The sequence below is a fragment of the Orcinus orca genome, chromosome 19 (genome assembly GCF_937001465.1).
Source record: "Orcinus orca chromosome 19, mOrcOrc1.1, whole genome shotgun sequence".
NCBI classification, from domain to species: domain Eukaryota; kingdom Metazoa; phylum Chordata; class Mammalia; order Artiodactyla; family Delphinidae; genus Orcinus; species Orcinus orca.
The window spans coordinates 9,219,830-9,242,635 of NC_064577.1; the positions used below are offsets into that span (position 1 = coordinate 9,219,830).

Here is a 22,806-nt window from a genome sequence, read left to right on the forward strand (position 1 = left end):
CACATGCTGTATGATCCCACTCACATGAAAATCCAGGAGAGGCAAAACTAATCTATGATGCAAAAAAATGGGAAGGAGCATAAGGGAACTTCACGGGTTGACGGTAATGTTCCCTAGCGCGTGTGGGGGAAAAGTGTACTGATGTCTGCAACTTTGAAACACGTTTAAGAAAAGATGGATGAAGGATGGGTAGAGGGATAGGTACGTGATAAAGCCAATATAACTATGTTATTTATAGAATCTAGATAGTGGATATTTATAGGCATTCACTACAAAAATCATTTTGACTTCTCTTCGTGTTTGAAATTTTTTGTAATAAAATGTTGGGAAAAATAAGAATGAAGCAGAAGCAGCGGTTGCCCGGGTTGCTCCTCCCAAGGCTTATGGCAAGTGCTTCGCCCCCACCCTCGCCACCTTCCCCAGGCTCCCGTCTCGTGGCCTCACCATGGCGGTGATCTCATTGAAGGACTGCAGGTTCTCCACGATGCGGGACTTGTGCGCGGGCTCCACCCGAGCGAAGCAGCAGGCCGTGCGGCAGGCGCGGCGCTGCTGCTCGGGGCTGAGGTCATCGAATTCTCGGCCCGTGTAGGCCTTGCCCGCCACGTCCTCTGTGTCCTTGAGGATGCCAAGCCGGCGGCAGATGGCCACAGCCGTGCCTTTGTTGTCCCCCGTGATCATGACCACACGGATGCCCGCCTGGTGGCAGCGTGAGATGCAGGCAGCCACCTCGGGCCTCGGAGGGTCCAGCATGCCCACGCAGCCCACGAAAGTCAGGTCCGTCTGCAGGGAGGGGGCAGATGCGAGTGGGGCCTGGGCCCATCCTCAGCCTGCCACCTGCCCAGCGCCGCAGGCGGACACATGGCTCCCAGCCCTGGGGCCCAGCACCCACCTCGTACTGCACAAACTTGCTGCAGTCGTCTAGCTGCATGTCCTCCTTCCTCGGGGGCGCATCCCGGGTGGCCAGTGCCAGGCAGCGCAGTGTGTCCGAGCCTGAGCTCCAGTCCCGGATCTTGGCCAGAATCTGCTCCCTGGAGGTGGTGTTCAGGGGTACCGTGCGGCTCCCCACGCGGACTGAGCTGCAGCGCTCGATCACACTCTCAGGTGCCCCCTGCCGCGTGGGGTAGGGGAGGAGACAAGTCCTTCAGTCAGGACCCCTTCCCTCCCTCCTGCCTAACAGAGGAAATTGAGGCCCAGATACGGGGAAAGGTCACCCAAGGGGACACACAGCAAGGCACAGACCAGAATCCATTCTTTGGAAGCTCGGAGACGGAACCAATTAGGCCCCACTGTGAGAAAGCCCAGAGGGAAGGGGGCTCACACAGGGTGTGACACCGTGTGAAGCCCAGGCAGAGGCACCCTCCCCTCACCAACCTGCAGCTGAGAAGGCCTGCTGCAGCATTTTGGGGGATGGGGTGGGAATGGCAGCCCTCCTGCAGGCCCTGCCTCCCTGCCAGCCTGCTGCTACCGGGATCCCAGTTCTGTGGGGTGCTCGGCAGCGGGACCAGGAACAGAGCCCTGCTGAGGGTGTGTGCGGTGTGGCTCTGGGAAGGTGGTCTTGGGGGTGCCGGGCTACTCAGCGGCCTTGGGGTCTCAACCCAGATCTCGCCCAAGGCCTGGGAAGAACCTCTGAATCCTCCATCAGTGCCTCCTCCCCCTCCTCAAAGGGCACTCCAAATGCTAGGTTTTTTCGGCAGCCCAAGCTCCCAGTACAGAAGCTTGTCATTTCCAAAGAGGTTAAAACCCTCCACTGCGCGTGAAGACGTGAACGGGGGTCTGGATGGGAACGTGGGTCTCGGTTTCCAAAACACAAAGCACCAAAGTTGCATACCAACCACCTCAACACTCCCTATCAGAAGCAGAAGGGGTTCCAAGACCTGCCAGCCTGACCTGCTGTTCAGATGGGGAGCCCGAGGCCCACACGGGGGTATGGTGACCGCAAGGTCATGTGGCCAGGCAGTACCTCTCAGCCCAGAGCTGGGACCACAGGGCGGGGCAGGCCTCAGCATCTGGCCCTGGCTTTATCTGCCCCACATGGGGATCCCACTCCCAGTTCCCCATGGCAGGCTGACCACCCTTGTTATGGAGTCGTCGCTTTGACAGAGGGCCTCACACCTCCCCCAGTCTCCCACCGCTGCAGGCTCTGGCTCTCCAGAGGCCCCAGGCTGGTCAGGCAGGCCCACCTTCACAAACATCTTGCTGCCCTGGGCCGCTAGGCCAGGGTGGGTGGGCGTGCAGTACACCGACATGGACTTCCGGTCTCGGGAGAACTCCAGGGTGAACTCCTTCCGCATCAGCTGCTTGATGACCTGCAGGGCCCAGGTGGGTCGGGGCGTGAGGGGCACAGCCAGCAACTCTGGCTCCTTCCTCGCCAGCTGCTCAGCCCCATGAAGAGCCTCTTGCTCCCTGCACGATGTTGTCTACCCTCTTCTGACCCTGGCATTCAAGGCCTCTCTCCCCCTCTCCAGCCCCAGAAATGCCCCAAAGTTGCCATTTCCTGACCACGCTGTGTAATTCCCGACTCTGAGTCCTTGCCCACACTCAGCTTTTCCTCTCTTTTCCCCCTAGACCAGTCTCACTAGGGGTCTGAGGGCCCTCCTCCTCCCAGAAGCCTCCCACCACTTCATTCCCTTCCCTCCCTTCTCCAGATGCCCCAGAAGCCCCAGCCACGCGGCCTGTGGCCGAACCCTCAAGCTGCTCACCGCGTTGCAGGCCCCAGCTCGCTCCACCCGGGACAGGGCCTGCAGGTCCGTGTCAAAAACATTCATCTTCTCTACGAGGCAAGTCAGGGCCGTCTCCGTAGCCTCTCCCACCTTCTCATACACGCCCTTCGCCTAGCGGGGGCCAGGTACAGGGAGTGAGGGGCAGGGCGGCCCCCAGCCTCACCTCTCACTCGCTCCCTGCCCCCTGGAGCTCCCTTTGCCAGTCACCTGTAACGTCCTTTGCGCCAGGCCTGTGGGCCCTTCCCAGCCCAGCTGACCTGACCCTCCCTCCTCCCTTCCCTCCTCCCCTGACATCAATGGCCATGCACCTTTCCTGTCCTCTGAATCGCTCTCTGCTCACACTTCTCAGCTTCCTTCACCAGATTCCTCTTTCTAAACCTGCTGTCTGGGTCCTGCTCCTCCCGTCCACCCCCGTCTCCCTGAGGCCTCATATGCCCCTGGCCTCTCCCATCCTTCATGGGCTCATGATGGCCAGTGCCCACCCAGCCCACTGCAACCTCTCTCCTGAGCTCCAAGCCCACACGTACAGCTGCTACCTGTTGGACTTTGTTCCCTGGGGACCCTCAGGCTACCCCTCCCCCTCCCTATTTTGCCACTCCCATGACAGTCCCAGCCAGGACAGCAACTACAAGCTACCCTGACCTCCTCCCTCTTTCACCTAACCAGTCACCAAGTCCCAGGATCTGGGCTCCAAACTCTCTCTCTCCAACCCATGCCTGCCCCCCTCCCCCTGAAGCGCCAGCCAGGACTCAGCTGGCACCGCTCCGGCCTGGATGCCCACAAGGGGCTCCTCGGCTCCGGTCTTGCCCAGTCTGTTCTGTCCTCCACACAGAAGCCTGGGCGATCTTCTGTGAATGCAGATCTGACCATATCACTCTCCTGCTCCAAACCCTTTGCTGTCTGTCTACTGCCCTCATCTGGGCATCAGACTGACTTGGCCAAGCGCCCCCACCCCAACAGGCAGGAGCGGCCTCCCACATGCTCCAGCCACAGAGAAGAGCATTCAATGCCCGTTTCTGGGCTGTGCCTTCTGCTTTAAACACTTCTTAGTCTTGTCCCCCAAACCTCTTCCCCCAGGCACTCCTGGCCCTTCTGCCCTTTACATTACAGTCCCCCACAGCCCAAGAGCCCCGAGCAGGGTTCCAGAGCCAGTCTGAGGAAGGAGGGGTGGCAGCGTGGAGTGGACAAAGGATGGCAGTGCTCCTGGGGTGTGGCACTCCAACGGGGCAGGACCTCCAATCCTGCGAGCTTTGATACTCTGGGAGCAAGGTCTGTTCTGAGCGCCTGGACACTAGGGAGGTCACGAAGGGGAGCGGGGGCCCACCTCGTTGTAGTCCAGCGCTGAGTCATTGCACAGGGCGCAGATGGTCGCCAGCTCCGCCAGCGCGTCAAACTGCCCGCAGCACACAGGCCACCCCCCCAGCCGCCTGTGGAGCCAGAGCTGTCAGTACGGTGCCCTTGTCCCAGCCCCTGGGCAATGCCCAGCCTCTTGGCCCCCAAGAGGCCTTACCAATGACAGCTCTCAGAGCTGTCCTACATAGCTCCACCCACCAGGAAACCCCGCCCACCTGAGCCCCCTTGCCGAGCACTCACACTTCGCCCTCCGGGGCATACGTGGTGCCCGAGATGGTGAACTCGTGCAAACTGCAGGTACCCGCTTCGGCCTCGGCTACCACGAACATCTGCGGAGCGCAGGGGCGTGCTCAGGCAGGCCCTCCTCCCTGGGCAGCCAGTCTGACTCAAGCCTGACCCCAGGGTGGTGTCCTGTGGGTCTCCAGAGGAGGTACCGGCCTTCCCTCCCTCAGGATCTTGGAGGTGAAGTGTAAGAGTACTGCGTCCAGGCTGAGGCTGGGCCTCTCTGCCCTGCCCAGCTGTGTCCAGTTCAGGCTTGTCCTTTGCTCTAAACCCACGAGATTTATGGCAGATTCTTCAACGTTCTGGGGCAGCTGCCAGCTTGACAGAGCCCTGAGCTGGGACGGGAAGCCTGGGTCCTTGCCCACCTCACTATGTGACCCCTGGCGGAGCACCTAAGCCTCAGTGTCTCCACTGGTAACGTGGAGAAAGTGGGATCAGAGCGCAGCTGCCCCTCCTTGCCCTTCAAGGGAATGAGTTCCTGACCTCCAAGGGAGGAAACCTACATAGCAGCCTGAGGCACAGACCCCGTCCCCAGAGAGTGAGCTCCTGCCCGCAGGGCCCAGCCCCTACCTGTGCCCCTGCGGGACAGGGGGCTCACCTCTCCCAGGGCAGCCCATGTCCTCATCTGTCAGCCAGCTCTGCCAGGGAGATAATGCTTGCTTCCTGGAAACTGCCTCACTGTACATTCCCAAGCCAATGGCCAGCCCAGCACCCAGCAGGTGCTCAGTAAACATCCCTTCCATTGCACTTTCCTCCCTGCCCCTGGGGACAGCCCTCCAGCCAGCAGACCCCTGAGAAGTCAAGTTTCTTAGCCCATCATCCAGTATGTAAGGCCCCTACGACTTCCCTATACTGTGTTTTTCAAATCTTTATTTCAGAACCCCTAGTAGGACTGTTCAAATGAAGTCCTACTAGGGATTCTAGCAGGTCAGGGGCTGCAGGGCAGTAAAGCATGCTGGTGCCCCCAACCCCATGGCAGCCCCTGATGGGCTTCTGTGGGGGACTAAGGTCTCAGATATAGAGCCTGGGTTTCCCAGGCCCAGTGGGCAGATTATGGGAGCAGGGGTGGGAGAGAAGTGATTGGGGGACCTAGGGAGTGGGAAATCCAAAAGCTTCACCGTCATGCCACCCACTCCTCTACCCCAGGGGCCTGCTGGAGTCTCAGCCAGACTCCCTGATGCATGTGGGCAGCAGCCCAGGATCTGGGATCAAGTGCCAGGGAATGAATAATTCCTGCCTGGGCCCTTCCCAGGTCACTGGAGCTGGCGTATCTGGTGATAGGCGTTGACCACAGAGAGTCACGGTGGTGAAGGTTAGAACCTGGGTCCAGTCCCTGGTCCAGAAGATCCCACATGCCGCAGAGCAACTAAGCCTGTGTGCCACAACTACTGAGCCTGTGCTCTAGAGCCTGCAAGCCACAATTACTGAGCCCTCGTGCCACAACTACTGAGCCCACGCGCCTAGAGCCCATGCTCTGCCACAACAGAAGCCACAGCAATGAGAAGCCCATGCACCACAGTGAAGAGTAGCCCCCGCTCGCCACAACTAGAGAAAGCCCGCGTGCAGCAACGAAGACCCAACACAGCCAAAAATAAATAAATAAATAAATTTCTTAAAAAAAAAAAAGAAAAAGAAGAAAAAAACGAACCTGGGTCTAGGCCCAGCTTGGATCAGATGCCCAGGCTGTACTTGACCCTCCCCTGTGTCCTTTATGGTTACCTGGCAGGGCTTGCACACCCAAACTTCAGATGGGGAAACTGAGGTTCACAGATGGGCAGTTGCCTGCCAGGACCCTACAGAGTGACCCATGGGTCCTAACGATGCATGTCCAGCCAGGCTTTGCTGCTCTGCCCCATGAGAACCTGGATCTGCTCCCCACCATGGGGCAGCACACAGGTTCTCTCCTCCACCTCTGGCCAAAAAGGAGTCAGGGAGTGGCCCAGAGAGGGAGCCTAGCCTGCCAAACATCACACAGCAATACCCAACCTGGCTGCAGCCACTCACCCGGCAGACCGACATCTGATTGGTGGTGAGTGTGCCCGTCTTATCAGAGCAGATGACCGAGGTGCAGCCCAGGGTCTCCACGGAGGGCAGACTCCGCACGATGGCGTTCTTGCGGGCCATACGCCGTGTGCCCAGTGCCAAGCATGTAGTGATGACAGCCGGGAGGCCCTCAGGGATGGCGGCCACTGCCAGGGCCACGGCAATCTTGAAGTAGTAGACGGCACCTCGGAGCCAAGAGCCGCCGTGGGCCGGATCAGCAAAGTGACCAATGTTAATGACCCACACGGCCATGCAGACCACGGAGACGGCGCGGGACAGCTGCTGCCCAAACTCATCCAGCTTCTGCTGCAGGGGCGTCCGCTCTGGTGCCATGGCCGCCATCTGACTCCGGATCTTACCCAGTTCCGTGTGCAAGCCCGTGGCCACTGCCACACCCATCGCCTTGCCCGATGCGATGTTGGTGCCCTGGCCGAGGGAGGGATAAGGAAAGGGCTGGTTAGCACCCCAGCTGGGGCCCAGAACCCCTGATCCCTTCAGGCTGGGGCTAGGGCTCTCATTCCCCTCCTTGGCTTTCTTTTTCTCCATACTTAGTGCTCTCAGAGGGATGCCACTATGTCGTCCTGAGTCATTACTGTCATCGCCATGATAGTGTCAGCTCTATGAAAGCAGGGGCTTGGTTCAGTGCCACATCCCCAGTGCCTAGTGTGGGGGGCCTGGCACAGAGGAAGCACCAGCTGCTATTGACAGTATGATCAACCAGCACAGCACAGCACCAACCCATCAAAATTCAGCTCATAAACGACCAATACAGCCACACAGGAGTGTGGCTAACCGTGACCTCAGGTAAACAGTCGATAAATATTTACTGAAGAATCCAGAAAATGTGAGCTGAAGTCCATCCATTCCCAAGGCCCCAGTAAGATCCCCAAGCCCCGGTGCAAGTGCCGGCCAGCCTTGAGCCTCTGTGTCCTCTGCTGTAAAACGGTCCAACAGAGGCCCGAGACACAGCTGCTCTGAGGAGGCTCATAACTCGGTCCCCTTCAGACAGGTGCACTATGCTGAGGCTGGAGAGAAGGTGGGTTCTGGTAGCCTCAGCGTCCCTTCTGCCTGAGCCATGCAGCTCCTGCCCCCCCTTACAGGCCCCTCCGCTAAGGAAATGACCTGCAGTTAGCCAGGGCACCCTCCTTAGAAAGCTTCTAGTGACAGCTTCTAATGCCTGAACATGCCCCTTGGCGTCCCCTCCCCACCCAAGGCAGCTTGTCCAAAGCTTCCAGGCACCTAGGCAGGGTGCTCTCCTCAAGAAGAGCTGTGGGTGTATATCACTTTCTCCATTTCTGTTCACTTCTGGGGAGACTTTAATAACTTAGTGCCCAGGGCCACTGCCAATTGGCCTGACCCCTCCTTGTGGCCTCCGTGGGCAGCCTGTGAGCATCACTGGTTAAGTCCCTCTAAGGCCACAGGGGCTGATCCCTCCCACCAGAGAAGAACCCATCACTCTCCCTGAGAAGAGCTGGGCGGCTTGGAATCTTGCCTTGGGGATCAGTTTTCCTATCTGAGAAATGGACTGTTCTTGATATCCTTCACCATTTTGGCAATGCTTCTCCCTCTAGAGGATTCTGTTGAGGCAAGAGGGGCTCTGCCTCTCTCCAGTTTAAGGCAGGATAAGCCTAGCAGGTAGGAGGAAAAGCTCTGGAATCAGGAGTCTGAGTCCACATCCCAGCTCTGTCACTCGCTGGCTGTGTGACTTTGGGCAACTTACTTAACCTCTCTGTGCCTGCTTCCTTGCTGGAAAACGCAGACAAGAGTACTTATTTCAAAGGCACTGTGAGGATTAAATAAATTAATACAGGTAAAGGGCTTAGAACAGGGCCAAGCACACAGCCTTAGGTAAACACAGCTATTATCATTACTATAAGTTTGTAGGTATTCTTAATAACAGATGAGGTTCCTTCCCACAGGGCTTCAGCTGATTAATCTAAATGTTATTATCTTTATCATCACCGTCCAGGCAAAGGCCCCAGCATCCCAAGCACTTACAGAAAACAGCATGTTCTTCTTGTCCTGGTTCACAGCTCTGGGGTCTGGGATGGCATCCGTGTGCTTGGTCACAGACACAGATTCACCTGGATGCGGAATCAGAAGTGAGAAGCCCCACGTGAAGGCACCTCTGTCCCCTGGCCTAGCCGCCCCTGGTTCCGGCCTCCAGGCCTCACCAGTCAGGATGGATTGGTCCACTCTCAGCGCGGTGGACTTGATCTCGATGAGACGGAGGTCGGCGGGCACTTTGTCTCCCACTGTGGAGGGAGAATAGCTTGGCTGAGGGTGGCTTTGGATGCGCCACCTCCTGGGAAAGCCAGGAGGGCTCCCAGAAACCAAGGCTGGGGCTGGGAGGCAGAGGCCTGAGCTGTCCCCTGGCCTACAGTCCCCTTATCTGTCCGATGCGGTTTTGGCCAAAGAGCTTTAGAAGAATCCAATAGCTACCCCCTCTGCATATACAGTCAGAAAGAGAAGGATGGGCTCATCTGCGTCACATAATGAAAGGAGGAGGCCCCCAACGCACCTGCCACTTCCACGATGTCTCCGGGGACGATGTCCCGGGCGCGGATCCGCTGCACGCCCTTGCGGTCCGAGCGGATCACCTTGCCCATCTCAGGCTCATACTCCTTCAGGGCCTCAATGGCACTCTCAGCATTGCGTTCCTGCAGAGGCAGGAAGGCTGTCTGTCTCTGCTGGCCCCAGCAGGCCACCCCCTTGGAGTGACACCCTTAGGGCTTGGGATGGATCTGGAAGCAGAAGGACCTGCAGGATTTCCGGACCAAATGGAGGTCACACCTAGCAGCTGGGAGACCCCAGGGCCCAGTCCCACCACCGAGCCTCCCACCTGCCACACGCCCACGATCGCATTGGCCACAAGGATCAGCATGATGACCAGGGGCTCCACGAAGGCAGTTGTGGTCTCCTCACCTTCCTCGAACCAGGCCAGGACCTGCCGGGATCAAAGCTGGTGAGTTTAGGCTAAGCCGTGGGCCAGGGTCTGCTTGCCATTTCCTTTGTATGCAGGGTCTCTGTCTGCTCCCGTTTTGGGGGAAATACCCCTGAGGAGCACCAGACCTAGAGAGGTCTGCTCTCAGAAGGCCTTGGCTTACGAAGTCCAGCCCCTGCAGGTAGTGACCACCAGAGCCCACGTCCCACCCCACCCACTTTCAGGGACGTGGGGCCGTTGTGTGATGGCCAGTAGGAGGCATCGCCACCTGCCTGGCGGTGGTTCTCGGAGCAGGTGTGGTGTGCCCAGACCAGGAGTGGTGGCAGCATCACCTGGGAACTTGTTAGAAATGCAAATCCATGGTGTCCATCCCAGACCTCCCAAGTCAGAAACTCTGGGGTGGGGCCCAGCAGTCTGTGTTTTAAGCAGCCCAGGTGATCCTGCTGCAGGCTCAAGTTCATGGTTCACAGACCAGAGGACCATGATTCCAGCCAGAGCCCAGGCCTGGAGGCACGAGACCTGGTTCAAGTCCGTTCCCACCTCTTGGCCCAGGTGGGCACTTGTCATCCTCTCCAGGCCTCAGTGTGTCCATCTGTTCCGTGGAGAGGGTACCAGAACCCTTTTGGCTCAGCTGTTTTGGGCACATGCCTGGACAGACTTTTTTAAGAGTCCTCCGTTTCCAAGGAACAGTGAGTGGCCAGGGGGGTCAGACACAGCTGGCTGGGCCCCTCCTGGCTGGAGGGGCCTGGGGCAGGAGTCACATGCACCCCCGGGGCTCCATTCCCTGCATGACCGTTGGGTCTCTGCTGCTCAGCCACTGGTGTTCCCCTTCCCCACCGCTCCACTCTGGCCCCGTGGCCCTGCAGGTGCAGAAGGAGCCTGGGCAGGGCGGATGGGGGACAGCCGCAAGGAGCAGCATCCACGAGGAGGCTGCAGGAGGTTAAGGCCCGAAGTCTGTCTGAGGAGCTCTGCAAGTCACAGAATGGGCTCACAGCCGGGGGGATTTCGCCCCCCAGGGACATTTGGCAACATCTGTAGGCTTGATTGTTACAAGTGGGGAGTGCTACTGGCATCTGGTGGGCAGGGGCCAGGGATGCTGCTAAAAATTCTACAGTGCACAGGACAGCTCCCACCACCAAGAATCATCTGGTCCAAGAGGTCAGCAGGGCCGATGCTGAGAAACCCTGCGCTAAGGCAAGGAGGGGCGAGGTCAGACCTGTGCCTCTGTGAGCTCACTCTGCCAGCCAGGGGACAGGTGGGAGCCGCGAGTCCAGTGCGGGGGGCTGCGAGGGTGTGGGCAAGGGCAGGGGGCAGGCAGGGGCCCAGGGATGCCCACAGCTGAGAGGACAGCCCTGTGGCCCAGAGCCTGGGCCTCTGAGCACTGCCCTGACCTGGTCTCCCTCCCGGGTTGCCCGATGCCATGAAATGGGGGCCCTACTTACGAAGGAGACCAGGGCCGCCAGCAGCAGGATGCGCACCAGGAGGTCCTCAAACTGCTCCAGCACCAGCTCCCACAGGGACTTCCCTGGGGACAGGAGTGCCGCATGAGGCCTGGGCCCCTGACCGACTGACCTGCTTCCATGCAGAGCTGGGGCGGCCTCAGGACCACCTGGCCCACTCCCTCCCTACCATTTGAAAAGGGAGAGCCCAGAGGCCCTGAGAAGCACAGATGGGCAATGCAGTGGGGTGGGGTGGGGTGGGGGTGGGGTGTTGCTCAGCAAGGCCCCACCCAGCCGGGGGTGGGGGGAGGACACGGCCTGACAGTGTCTGGTGTCTGGTGGCCTCATAGGCCGCCCTGGCCCAAGGCTCACCTTCCTCGGTCGGGAGCTCTGCAGGATCCAGGCAGCCATAGGAGCCATGGGGAGACAAGAAATGACTGGGTTATAGAGTGGAGTCTGAGCAGCCCCTGCCCATGTGCCCACCGGGACCTCCACGATGGGCAGGACACATCACCCCAGTTCTCTGAGATCACAGAACGGATGGTTTGAGCCCAGATGCTTCCACCCCCAACCCTCACCTCACTCTGGTTGAGGAAGGTCTGGTGTGGCCTGGCTCACCCTGGGACAAGACGGGAGCCAGGAGCGGCCTCATAGACACTCCCCCATTGCACAGAGGGGTAACTGAGGCCTGGAGAAGAGACGGGACCCCTGAGGTCACATAGGGAGTTCGTAGTTCTCACAGCTCCCTGCACTCTGCTCTTTCTCAGATGCCCACCTGGTCCCGTTCAATGTCCCCCACCCATGGCAGGGTAGCCCTTCCCTCAAATTGAGAACATCGGCTCAGGCCACCTCTGACACACCTGCTTCTCCAGGACCACAGGGACAAGGCCCACAGCACTGCTGTCCCTCTGAGCCTCACCCCATCCCAGGCTCCCCCTGAGCACGACCCCAGCAGCCAGCATCCCGGACACTGAGAAACCCACCGCAGTTCAGTTCCTAGAGGCTGAGTCTCAGCTTGTCCCCTCCCAGGCCCTCCACTCCAGGCAAGCTCAGTGAGGACCCAGCCAGCATGCCCAGGCCAGACCACAGAACATTTTGAAGAACCATGTTTCCAAACACCACCAGGACCTGCTGTCACTTTACGGGCTCCACTTTTATCTCCTGTTTCCCGAAGCACCTATGTTACAGGTGGAGCTGGCTGCCCCAGTACCTGAAGTCTTGGAATCTTCCCAACAGCCTAAAGGGGAGGCAGGTGGGAATTCCGACCCCGTTTCGCAGGTGCAAGAGTGAGGTCCAGCGTGGATTCGTGGCTTGAACAAGGTCACACAGCCAGCAAGGGTATCTGTGGGTCTGTGGAAAGGGGCCCTGGACGGGCTTCTCCCTCCTCCTGCCAAGCTCGGGACCTGCCCACAGCTGTCTGAGGCCCCTCCCAGATCAAGCCTAACTGAGTCTTGCCTCCTCTTGTCTACACCCCCAGCCCCACCCCGGGTCGCTTGGGAGCTTGTTAGCATGCAGAATCCGAGCCCCACCCCAGGCTGGCTCTCCCTCTCTCCTCCTCCCTGACATGGGTCCTTGCCTCTGTCCACCTGCTTTCGGCTCGGGCACCTGCCAGCATTTCTTCCCATGGGCACCTCTCCCCTGACCATCTGCTTCAAAGGTCTGGGGTCTGCACCTGGCAGCTGAACCATGGGGAGTAATAAGCAGCCCACTGGGCTGCAGGAATCCAGGAGGAAAACATGTAACCTAAAAATACACTTTCTAGCATTTTCTCCAAAGTCCTATTTTAGGCAATGGCTGACATTTTCCGTGGAAAATGTAATCTCCAGTGTCCTGCGTTGAGATTAAAATCAAACAGACTTTTTCCTTCTGATCTATTTAGCTGAGGCGAACAGGAAAGGCGGGGGAGGCCCAGGCCTGGTTTCTGGGCCGATTCTCCAATGGAGCAGCGCCCTTTAGAGGTCATCTCGGCCATGCCCCAGCCTCATGGCACATATCAGTCTGCTTCTGCCATGCTCGACCCAGGAGATTCCTCAACCCCTCACCTCTGCAGGTGTCTTCAGGGTTCCTGACCTAAGGGAGAGTGTATCCGTTAAGTCTCACCTGAATCCCTCCTGCTGTCTCCCTGACCCCTCCCTCTATTTGGCATGTAGCCCCTTGACCACCATATTCCTCAGGGCTTTTTTTCTGGGTAAGAGTGAGGCCCGGGGTTGGGAATCATGTTACTGGACACACATACCAGCTCTAGTTCCCCTGCAAGCTGCCCTCTGCCTGCAGGTCTCACCAGTTCTCCTTTCTCTCCCCTTCCACCTGGATCTCCCCTTCTGCTGACCCACAGCTTGATCCAGGGTCCACTCTTGGTGGTGGTCATCATGCTGTTCCCCAAATACTTCTCATTCTCCCCACCTTGTGGGCACACAGTAGGACTGCACGTCCCAGCTTCCTGTGTGAGTGGCAAAAAGAAGGATGTATATTCGGGCTGGAATGTTGAACTGCTGGAGAAGGGCGCCGTCCGATGGAAAATTTCTGTGATGATGGAAGAGTCCTATAGCCACACTGTCTGATATGGTAGCCACCAGCCACATGTAGCAACTGAGCACTGGGAATGTAGCTAGTGTGACTAAGTAGCCACATTTTATTTATTTTTGCCACACCTTGAGGTTTGCAGGATCTTAGTTCTCTGACCAGGGATTGAACCCAGGCCCCCAGCAGCAGAAGCACAGAGTTCTAACCACTGGACCACCAGGGAATTCCCTACATTTTAAATTATACTTAATTTTTATTCATTTAAACTCAATCAGCCACACAAGGTTAGTGGCTGCCCTATTGGACAGCACAGTCTGGACTTCTTTGACCCTCTGCTACAGCAACCAGCACCTGTGCAACGGTATCTGCTTTGTGAACCTGAGTCACAGAGTCAGGAGACACCGAGCCCCCAGATGGGCTGCACTGAGGTACATATATACAGTGTGAGCAAGAAATGACCTGGATTGTTTCAAGCCACTGAGATCTGAGGGTTGTTACTGCAACATAACCTAGCCGATCCTGACCGATGGCCCCTTCTCCCCAGACCTAGCCTCTACCGCAAGGCTCCCCTTTCACCCCCATCCGCTGCCCCTGGGGGAGGCTCAGCCAGCCATGAGGTCACCACAGATGCCCTGCCCATCCCTGAATGAGGGCCATCCCTGCTCATGTAATGCACATGCTTCCAGTCATGTCTGAGTAGCTGGCTCCCCGTGGGGCCCTGAGCCTCATTTGGAAGACGGAGTACCCACCCCCACCCAGAAGGGCTGCTGTGAGGATCAACATTAGTATCATTAATATTAATAAGTCACATTTATTGAGCACCTACTATATACCGAGCAGTGTGCCAGGTGCTTTACCTACTTCATCTCCGGAGATAAACGGGAGGGCATTGTGTGCCCAGCACGTGAGAAGGTGCTCCACAGACAGAATAATCACTTCCTCATGTGCATTACTCTCTTGTGATTCTCAAATAACCTGGGAAGGAGGATACAATTATCATTCCCATTTTACAGAGTAGAAGTACAGAGAGGTTGAGTGACTAGTTCATGGTCACACAGCTGGGAAGTGGCAGGGAAGCGTCTTGAGCTCAAATCCCTACTCTGGACCTCCTGCACTCATGCCTAGGCTGTCCTGCCTTCCCACCTCAGTGGTCCCCCTGTCTCCCCACAGCCAAGGTCACCTGAAAGAACGTAATATCCCATGTCCTGATTGTTGGGCTGGATGCCCTCATCCCATCAATCGGTTCATCCTTCTATTGTGACCCTAGAGCCATCAGCCCAATCATCCCGGCCCAAAGGCTCTTCCTCACAAAACAGGTGGTGTTTTGGGGGTTACTAGACCGTATCTGCTCAGGCCTGATCTGCTTCAAACTGCAATCCTGCCAAGACTCTGAACAACCCAGTTCTCCCCTCACATGAATTAGTTCCAGGGCCACGGTGGGGGATCCAGGGGCTAGGAGAGCACCTCCTCCCCTTCCTAGGCATCCCTGGAAGATGCTGGTTCCCCCTTGCCACCTCCAGGTTGCATTTGGTGGGGCTGAGCCAGTTCCCCTTGAAATGATGGCATTGGGCCCTCAGCAGCACCAGATGCCCCATTTGTTAAGTGAGGAGAATGCCCTGGCCCTGCCCACCTCTTGGTGCCATCTGCCAGGCTGCACGGGCCAAGTCAGTAACAGGAGGTGCTGCCCCTCCCAGACCCCAGCTGGGCCAGCCTGGGGGCATATGAGCCCCCACTATTCTTGTCTGGACCTCTCACATGGTGGCTTCTCCTGGCCGAACCCTGCTCTGGGTCACTGTTGCCAGACTGAACCAGCCCATGTCCACAGATGCCAGATGTGGAGCTGGCCTGGAAGGGCCTGGGATGTGATTAGAGAAACTCTGCAGCTTAGAGCAGAGAGCCTGGTCCAGAGGGCTGGGGTTCAAATCCTATATCTTGGTAGTTCTGCGGCCACAGGCAAGTCACTTTAACCCTGGCTGTGCTTCAGTTTCTGCATCTGGAAAATGGGGATAATAATAGTAACTACCTCATAAGGTTGCTGTGAAGATGAAATGATGTAATATGTATGAAGAACTTAGACTAATGCATAGCATATGGTGAATGCTCAGTAAACATCAGCCATAACAACAGTTAAGAGGATGGAAGCTCCAGTGTCCCTAGCACCTGGGACAGCGCCTGGCACACAGTAGGTGCTCAATAAAACTCTGTGAATGAATGAATGACCCTGCCCCGCTCACAGACCTTCAGTGACTCTCCTGGACCTACAGGATAAAGACCAACCTTAACAGGGCCTTCAAGGTCTTCCTGGATTTGCCCCAACCCACCCTTCCAGAATCACTCTCATAGCTTAGACATCCGTCCCTCCCTCTGTCAGCCAAGTGAGATGCCTCAGGATTGCTACCACGTCCCCTGGTTTTGCTAAAGCTTTCCCCCCTCCAAGATTTTGTTTCGCCATTTTTTCTGTGCAGGGTACCTCCCCATTTCCTCATCTGAATCTCCAGGAAGGCTTCCCAGAAAAGCTTTGCTCTCAAGGGTCATCAATGTTGCCTTCTGCTTCCCGCCCCGGAGCACCCCCAGGGCAGGCAGGGGCTGAGTCATCCCTGGGTCCACACAGAGCCTCACTGAATTGTTTATTCGGTTGCCCCATGGTTCAGCCCTGGACCCTGGGCTCACAGCCCAGAGCCCAGGAGAAGGGGGGTGCGGGGCCAGGGCTGCCCCCAGGCTCCACACACCACCTGCTCCCCTAATCCCCCCTTGACTCCTTCCTTCTCACAACAATGGAAACTGGTATTTCAGCTTCTAAGTGTTGGTTCCAGTTGGGAGAGGCGAGTGCTCACCAAGGTCTTCCTCAAAGGCAAATTTACAGAGCAATTAAATCCTCACTCACAAAGTCAGGGAGAGACCTTGGTTGGCAGACGCCACCCCGCCCACCTGGCCTGCCACGGTCTCCAGGCCCCACCTGGAGTGGATAACCTCTGCCCTGGTGCAGCCTTACTGGCTGACCAGGCCCAGAGGCGAAGTGTTTGCTGGGCGTCCTCGGAGCTGTGCGCAGACCCAGCCCCGCCTCAGGGAGCTCCTGGTGCAAGGGCTTGGGGTTCTGCAGGGGCGGGGCTGGTGCTGTTCCTGAGAGGGGGTACTAAGGCTGCCCAACAAGGGTGTGAGAATGGGGGTGAAGCCTGAAATACCCGCCTCAGATCCGAGTCAGTTCACATCTGCAAGGCCCTTGGGGGATCTCAGGGGCCTGTCTCTGCCCTACTGACAACACTGGGGCCAAGGAAGCGGGTACCTGGGCTGAGGGCAGGAGATAAGGTCACAGCAGAGACCCCACCGGCAGGAATCTAAATCCAGACTATCCCTCCCACCTGGCACCCCTGGAGCTCTGGTACCCACTGTACAGATGGGCAGGCTGAGGCCCAGGAAGGCAGGCTCCAGCCCCTGTCACAGCCCCTCCCCCAGCTCCCCTAAACAGAGACACTGCCCCTCCCCCGCAGAGACTTCCTGGGACCTCGCCTGACTCCCACATCAGTGGGCTCTGGGGTGGGGGTGGCTTAGGTGTTGCCCCACCCATTTGGGGGGACACCCCCAACCCAGTCCTGCCTCCTGCCTAGGCTCACGTCCAGCAGGGGTGATAGGCAGCCCATCCACGGACATGAGGAGATCAGATGGCTCCTGCATATATGAAAAAATGCCCAACATGACTGGCAAACAGAGAAATGCAAAGTAAGACTATGAGAGGCCACTCTTCTATGAGATTGGCGTCCAATAACACACTGTGCTGGTGAGGTGGTAGGGAAATGGGCAGGTCAACTGGTGCAACTTTATGGAGAACAATTTAGCAACAGCGGTCAAAATTTAAAATACACACACCCTTTGACCCAGCAATTCCCCCTCTAGTAATTTATCCTTTGGAGATAGTCACAGTGTGTGAAATGACATGGGGACAAGGATGTCCCTAATAACGTGTGTGTGATAACAGAGGCTTTGAACAACCCCAGAGCCCATCAAAAGCTCGGGTGAAGAAGTGCTGGAACAGCCACATGCTGAAACTCTGAGTGGCCACTAGGAAGCCCAAGGATGCTCCACGTGGAACCACCTGCAAGAGTGACTCGGTCACGTGGAAATCAGGGGCAAAACAGCCCTCAAAATCCACTTCCTTTCATGTAAAAAAGATCATCGATCACAGACCCAGAAGTGTGTGTGCACAGAATACCTTGGGAAGGAGACACTGGGGTGGCTGGGAATGGGTGACTGGGGACAGGGCTGGGGAGAATTTACTATACACCTTTTGTACATTTTGAATGTGGTACTGTGTGCACATTTTTATTCAAAAAAATAAGTTGAAGGGATGTAGAAAGGCCCCTCCGAGAAAGCTGAGTCCTGGGCACTGCTGGGGTCTGCAGAGAAAGGCGGCTCACAAGAGGCCAGGAGCCTCCCACTTTCTGCCCTGTTGGGGCCTCAGAGGACATGGCTACTTGCTGGGGTTGGGACAGATGCGGGGGAGGGAGGTGCGACTCCCAGTACACTCACTGACTGAGGCCCCTCCCCCAGCTCTGAGGAGCAGGGAGGGAGGATCCCCGGCCCCTGCTTCCCCTCTTCCTGTGCTGGCAGAAATTGTGAACTTCAAGACTTAAGCAAATGACTTCCTTGTGGTTTCCAGCCTAACGACCTTGCAGGTGCATAGACTCCTGGGGTGGGGGAGGACACTAGTCCCTGGGGTGTTCCCTCCACCTGCAGGTCCCGCCCCCTCCACCCTATTTCTGGCCCAGAGCCAGGCCCAGCTCCTTCTGCCACAAGAAGGGATGGCTTGGTGTACGCAAACACTCACAAATGTCTGGCATGGGTCCTATCGTAGCCTCACTTATGATGAGCATAGAGGCACCGAGAGGCAAAGCAGTATATCCAGGATTGCACAGCTATGAAAGGGCAGAGCTAGGGCTCAAAACCCTGTCAGCCTCACCCCAGAGGCTGCGTGGGTAGAGACCGCGGGACACCCACACCTCCTCCTCAGGCCGGGGCTCTGCTGCAGGAGCATGAGCCAGGAAGGGGAAGCCGGCTCCCTTCTCCTCACCTGATGACTTCCAGAGCTCTGGAATGCTTCCCGAGGAAAAAACCCTTGGGGTCCCCGCGGGGGCCGGGGGCAAGGCTGTACTAGCTCCTGTCTAGCTGACCCCAGCTCCTAGCACAGGCCCCAACACCAGGGTCCCAGAGTCTGCAGAACCGATGACCCCCTTGAACAGACAGGGGAACTGAGGCCCAGAGAGGGGCAGGCACCCAGTACCAGCTCTACCACTTACTGTGTGACCTTGGGTAAGCTGTCTAACCTCCTGGTGCCTCAGTTACCTCCTCTGTAAAATGGGGATGACAACAGTTGTTTTCATAGAGTTGTTTTGAGGAAGGAATGAGACAAGAGATGAAAAGTGCTATAAGACCAATGCCTGGCACGTAGTATCAATAGTTAGTCAGCGAACATGAGCTTTCATTTTTACTACCATCGAAGCACAGAGGAACGAGAGGAGCCCAGGAATAGCCCCTTAACTTTTCCTACCACCCTCCCCAAAATGCACATCCACCTCTCTGTACCTACACACTGCACCAACATCCTTATTCATCACCCCACACAGATGCTCAGCCGCCAGGGCACCCCCAAATTCTCTCACCTAGACAAAACAACATGGGGGGAACTAGAGGCTCCCTCCTTCCCAGCCAGCTTCCCCTCCTCATGAAGACATGGGGGCCAGAAAGGAGAAGGGTGTTGGCTAGAGTAACGCAGGGCAACATCTGTGTGATTCTGGAGGCAGAACCAAGGGCTGGATCTCCAGCTTCCCTTGGGAATCAGGACTCCTAAGCTGGAGGCCACAGCAGCACAGAGGAGGCGGTGGAACCCCAGACCTGCTGCCCCGACCCCCAGCCCCACCCATGGGCTGGGGGACCAGCCCTGATGCCCTGCGCTCCTGCAGCGAGGACACCCTCCCTGCCAAGTCACTAGTAGGGGATATTAAATAATATTTATCTCCCTAGTTCCTCCCACAGCTCAACTAAATATAGCAACTAATTTTTTCGAAAAAGGATTTCTGCTCCAGAAAGATAATATTTATATAAGAGGTGGTTGTCATAAACCAATACAAAACCCAAAGCTCCCTTTCTGACAGCTCTTCGTAATTTTCAAGCCAGCCCTGAGCAGTGAGACACACAGGCCAGAGAACCTTCCTTCTGGCTGGCGGGGAACCCTGAAAGGGCAAGGCCCCAAGTTCTGAAAGGGCGTGGGTCCAGGCTACACTCTGGGGATGGAGGCGGCATTTCTCTCTGGACCCCTAACACTGCGCCGTGCCCTGGGGTGGACCAAAGGGGTGGCAAGTCCTGCCTGCAAGCGACCTGGGGAGGGGCCTCTACACCTTCTACCATCTCTGGGTCATATCTGGACAGCTGGCACTTGCCGTGCTTTTTGGCAGGTGGAGAATCCCACACTCCTTTGAACATGAGGAAGAACGATACCTTTCCCTCCCAAACAGCAACAGCATGAAGGCTCCCTCCTTGCCCAGAGATGGGCGGGCGTGGCTCCAGGTCACCCAGGAAGGAAAGGCCTCCCCAGGCAACTCCCTGAGTGAGGCCTTGAACCTGCCATCCCCAAGGAGGTGGGTCTCTCGCCTCAGCAGTTCAAAGCCCCCACCGACTCCGCCAGCCACATCCGCCTGGGGTTGCAGAAAGAGGAAGACCTGGGGGTGGGGTCACCAAGCCTGCCAGCTGACAAGCTGCACCTTCTGGGCGTTTTACTGAGCCCTCGGGGGAGACCCTCGGGGTCAGCTAGGAGGCTGAGCCTCAGAGTCCCCGGCTGGTCCCTCGCCGTCCGACCCCGGTATGTGCACCTGCACGACTCCGGCGGACTGCGGCGGCGCGGGGATGCAGCGCTGAGCGCCAATGGGGGTGGGCGAGGGCCTGCAGGAGTGGACTGGGACGCGGGTGGAGGTGGGAAGCCCGGAAGGGCCGCACGGGTCCCTGGGCCCGGAGGGAGGAGAGCAGGGCAGGGGAGCCAGGCGTCTGGTCTCCGAACCCGGAACCCGCACCCCCACTTCCCCTGCAAAGGTACCGCGCAGCCCCGCCGGGAGCCCCAAGGGCATCTGCAGAGGTTTCCTGAGCCCTCGCTTCCTGCCCGCCCGCCCGCCCGCGGGGGCCGATGGCTGGGAGGGGAGTGTACCTCTCCGCAGCCGCGGTGCCGGGGGCGATACGGAGACCGCGGCGCACGCGGCCCCGGCTGCCCCCGCGTGGCCTGCGCTCTCACCGTTAGGGCCGTAGCGCTCCCGCGCGCCGGTCACCTGCTCCGGGCTCAGGCCGCCCTCGGCAGTCACCGAGAAGCGGCGCAGCACGTCGGCGGCCGGGAGCAGGTGCGCCTCCGCCTCAGCCATGCCGCCCCCACGGCAGTCTGCGCCGTCGGCACAGTCGGGGCCGCCTCTCTGCAGGGCTACTGCGCGGGGCGCGGGGGGCTCGGGCCCCGACGGGCGCCGCGCGAGGCCAGGACCGCGCTGGGACCTTCCCCGACGGCAGTGGCGGCAGCGGCCGCGGCCCGCGCCAGAATGCTGCGCCCAGGGCTCCCTCCCAGGGGCGGGGCGGCCTGGGGCCCGCCCCCGCACTCACACCCCTTCCGGCCGCCCTCGGAGCCCTCCGCCCCGCCCCCGCAGGACCCCGAGGCGCGGAGGCTTAGCTGCCCGCCCATTCTGCAGAAGCGGGAACTGAGGCCGCCCACGCGGAACGCGCTGAGCTTGGGGGAGCCGAGGGAGCGTGGTCCGGAAGGGCCTCGACCACTGTCCACAGAGCTGGAAGGGGGAGGCAGGTCAGAGAACTGGGAGGGCTGCTGAGCACGTGTCTCTGAGATGCCTTCTTTTGAGCCCTCTTGGGTCCTGGGAGGTTGCAAAACGGGGATGTCCATAGAGGGGCTTCCTACCCCCTACTCGAATTCTGCAAAGTATGACCCTGGGTCTAGAGGGAACCCAAAAGCCTGTGAATAAGCAAGACTCCTCTGGAGATTACTTGATGTTTTCTTCTTCTGATGTTTATGCTTGCTTTATTGTTTTCCTAAAGTCCAGCGATGAGCGGTTATTCCTCACACAATCAGAACCTCTAACAATGACCCAGTATATAAGAAAGTAAACCAGTCTTGCTACCTTAGACTCACACCTTCACCCCAGCAGGAAATGTAACTGCCAGGTGGGATGAGGGTTCCCTGGAGAAGTCTGAGGGTGTGGGGGGGAGGCCTCTGACCAGGCCCCCAGGGAGAGTGACCCTGGTGCAGGGCAGGGGAGGGAAGAGGAACCCCTACTCCGGTGCTCCCTGAGATCCAGTCTGTCCAGGGGTACCAGGAGGAGGGCTGCAGGTCAGGGAAGCAAACTGTGGGAAGGCAGAAACCACTCACCGCGCCAAAGGGAAGAGCAAAAAAGAGCAATCTGCTTGCGCCCCTCCAGCTTGAGAGATCCAGCCAGTCTCACCCCACCCACCATCATACCCCTACTGGTGGCCTCTGCTGCCCAGAGCTCTGGGATCCACCTTGGTGGCACAAGGTCAGAGATTCCAGGACTGAGCCCACTCAGCTGGCTGTTCAAACCCCAAACCCTATAGTGCCTCTGCAAACAGAAAGCCTTCCGGGAGACTGCAACTGCACACACACAAGCCCCAGCTTCCAGCCTGGCCCCCCCCCCACTGACCCCTACCCAGTGTCCCCCCAGTTCCTGATCTCTTCCTCCCAGGATGGGGCCATGGTCCTGCTCCTCTCTCTCCCCTTTGCCATTACTCCTTGAATATAGAGAGATTGAGTGAGGACTAGCTGGCGGAACGGTCCAGTGCTTTGCTGCTTTTGACAGGTCACCCAGACTGACTCCAGGGGCATCAGCTGGGGCTCAGCCTACTGCCGTTGAGGTAGGGGAATGCTGGTTTTCTGTCTGTGGCTTCATGCAGCCCGACATTTTAGATCTCAAGTCCAATATTCCCTGTGTTTCCACCCTCTCCCTTTCTTCCCCCACCACTGTAGGGCAAAGACAGCCCTACCTGCATCTCTAAGTTGCCAGGAAGAATGTTAGCTAGGGCTAGGCGGGGACAGAACCCTACAGCTTTCCACTAGAGACCTCTCTCCCAGAGACATGAAGCCCTAGTCACAAAGCAACTGGAAATCCCTCCCCATCCCCCACTTACACATCCTCGGGTACGACTCCTGACTCCCGTTTGTCAGCCCCAGGGACCTTAACACTAAGCCTCTCCACTCCACCCCACCCTCAGCTGTCAGTTGGCATTTGCTCGAAGGCAGAGCCAGAAGGCCTGCCTGCTTGCTCTGGCAGCCTGGCCTATCTTCCCTCTCTCCAGCCCACCCACCGCACCCCACCCTGCTTCCAAACCACCACAAGCAGGGCCAGCAGCTGCCAGCAACTATGGCCCCCACCTGGCAGGTTCACACACCTGTCAGCATGCCCACCTGCTTGGCTGCCCCCATGACAGCTTCTGGGCATCACTCCAAGCTTCCACA

General features: G+C 58.1%; 1 protein-coding gene across 4 annotated transcripts in view; it reads right to left on the reverse strand.

Annotated features, from left to right (window-relative positions):
- ATP2A3 (ATPase sarcoplasmic/endoplasmic reticulum Ca2+ transporting 3) overlaps positions 1-20,865 on the reverse strand; it is a 33,068-nt gene extending 12,203 nt beyond the window's left edge. For 2 of the 4 annotated variants that reach the window (XM_033423190.2, XM_033423189.2), the window contains exons 1-14: positions 11,992-12,307; positions 11,154-11,171; positions 10,785-10,867; positions 9,241-9,345; positions 8,920-9,058; positions 8,573-8,653; positions 8,397-8,482; positions 6,360-6,824; positions 4,314-4,402; positions 4,045-4,147; positions 2,700-2,831; positions 2,181-2,306; positions 890-1,108; positions 445-780 (exon numbers count right to left, since the gene is read on the reverse strand). In XM_033423190.2, the coding sequence (XP_033279081.1) occupies positions 445-780; positions 890-1,108; positions 2,181-2,306; positions 2,700-2,831; positions 4,045-4,147; positions 4,314-4,402; positions 6,360-6,824; positions 8,397-8,482; positions 8,573-8,653; positions 8,920-9,058; positions 9,241-9,345; positions 10,785-10,867; positions 11,154-11,171; positions 11,992-12,292 (2,283 nt within the window). In that variant the 5' untranslated portion in view covers positions 12,293-12,307. Of the gene's footprint in view, positions 1-444; positions 781-889; positions 1,109-2,180; positions 2,307-2,699; positions 2,832-4,044; positions 4,148-4,313; positions 4,403-6,359; positions 6,825-8,396; positions 8,483-8,572; positions 8,654-8,919; positions 9,059-9,240; positions 9,346-10,784; positions 10,868-11,153; positions 11,172-11,991; positions 12,308-20,493 lie in introns of those variants that run through there. The other 2 variants (XM_033423192.2, XM_033423191.2) reach the window with 2 other exon arrangements.
- Positions 20,866-22,806: the final 1,941 nt, after the last annotated feature.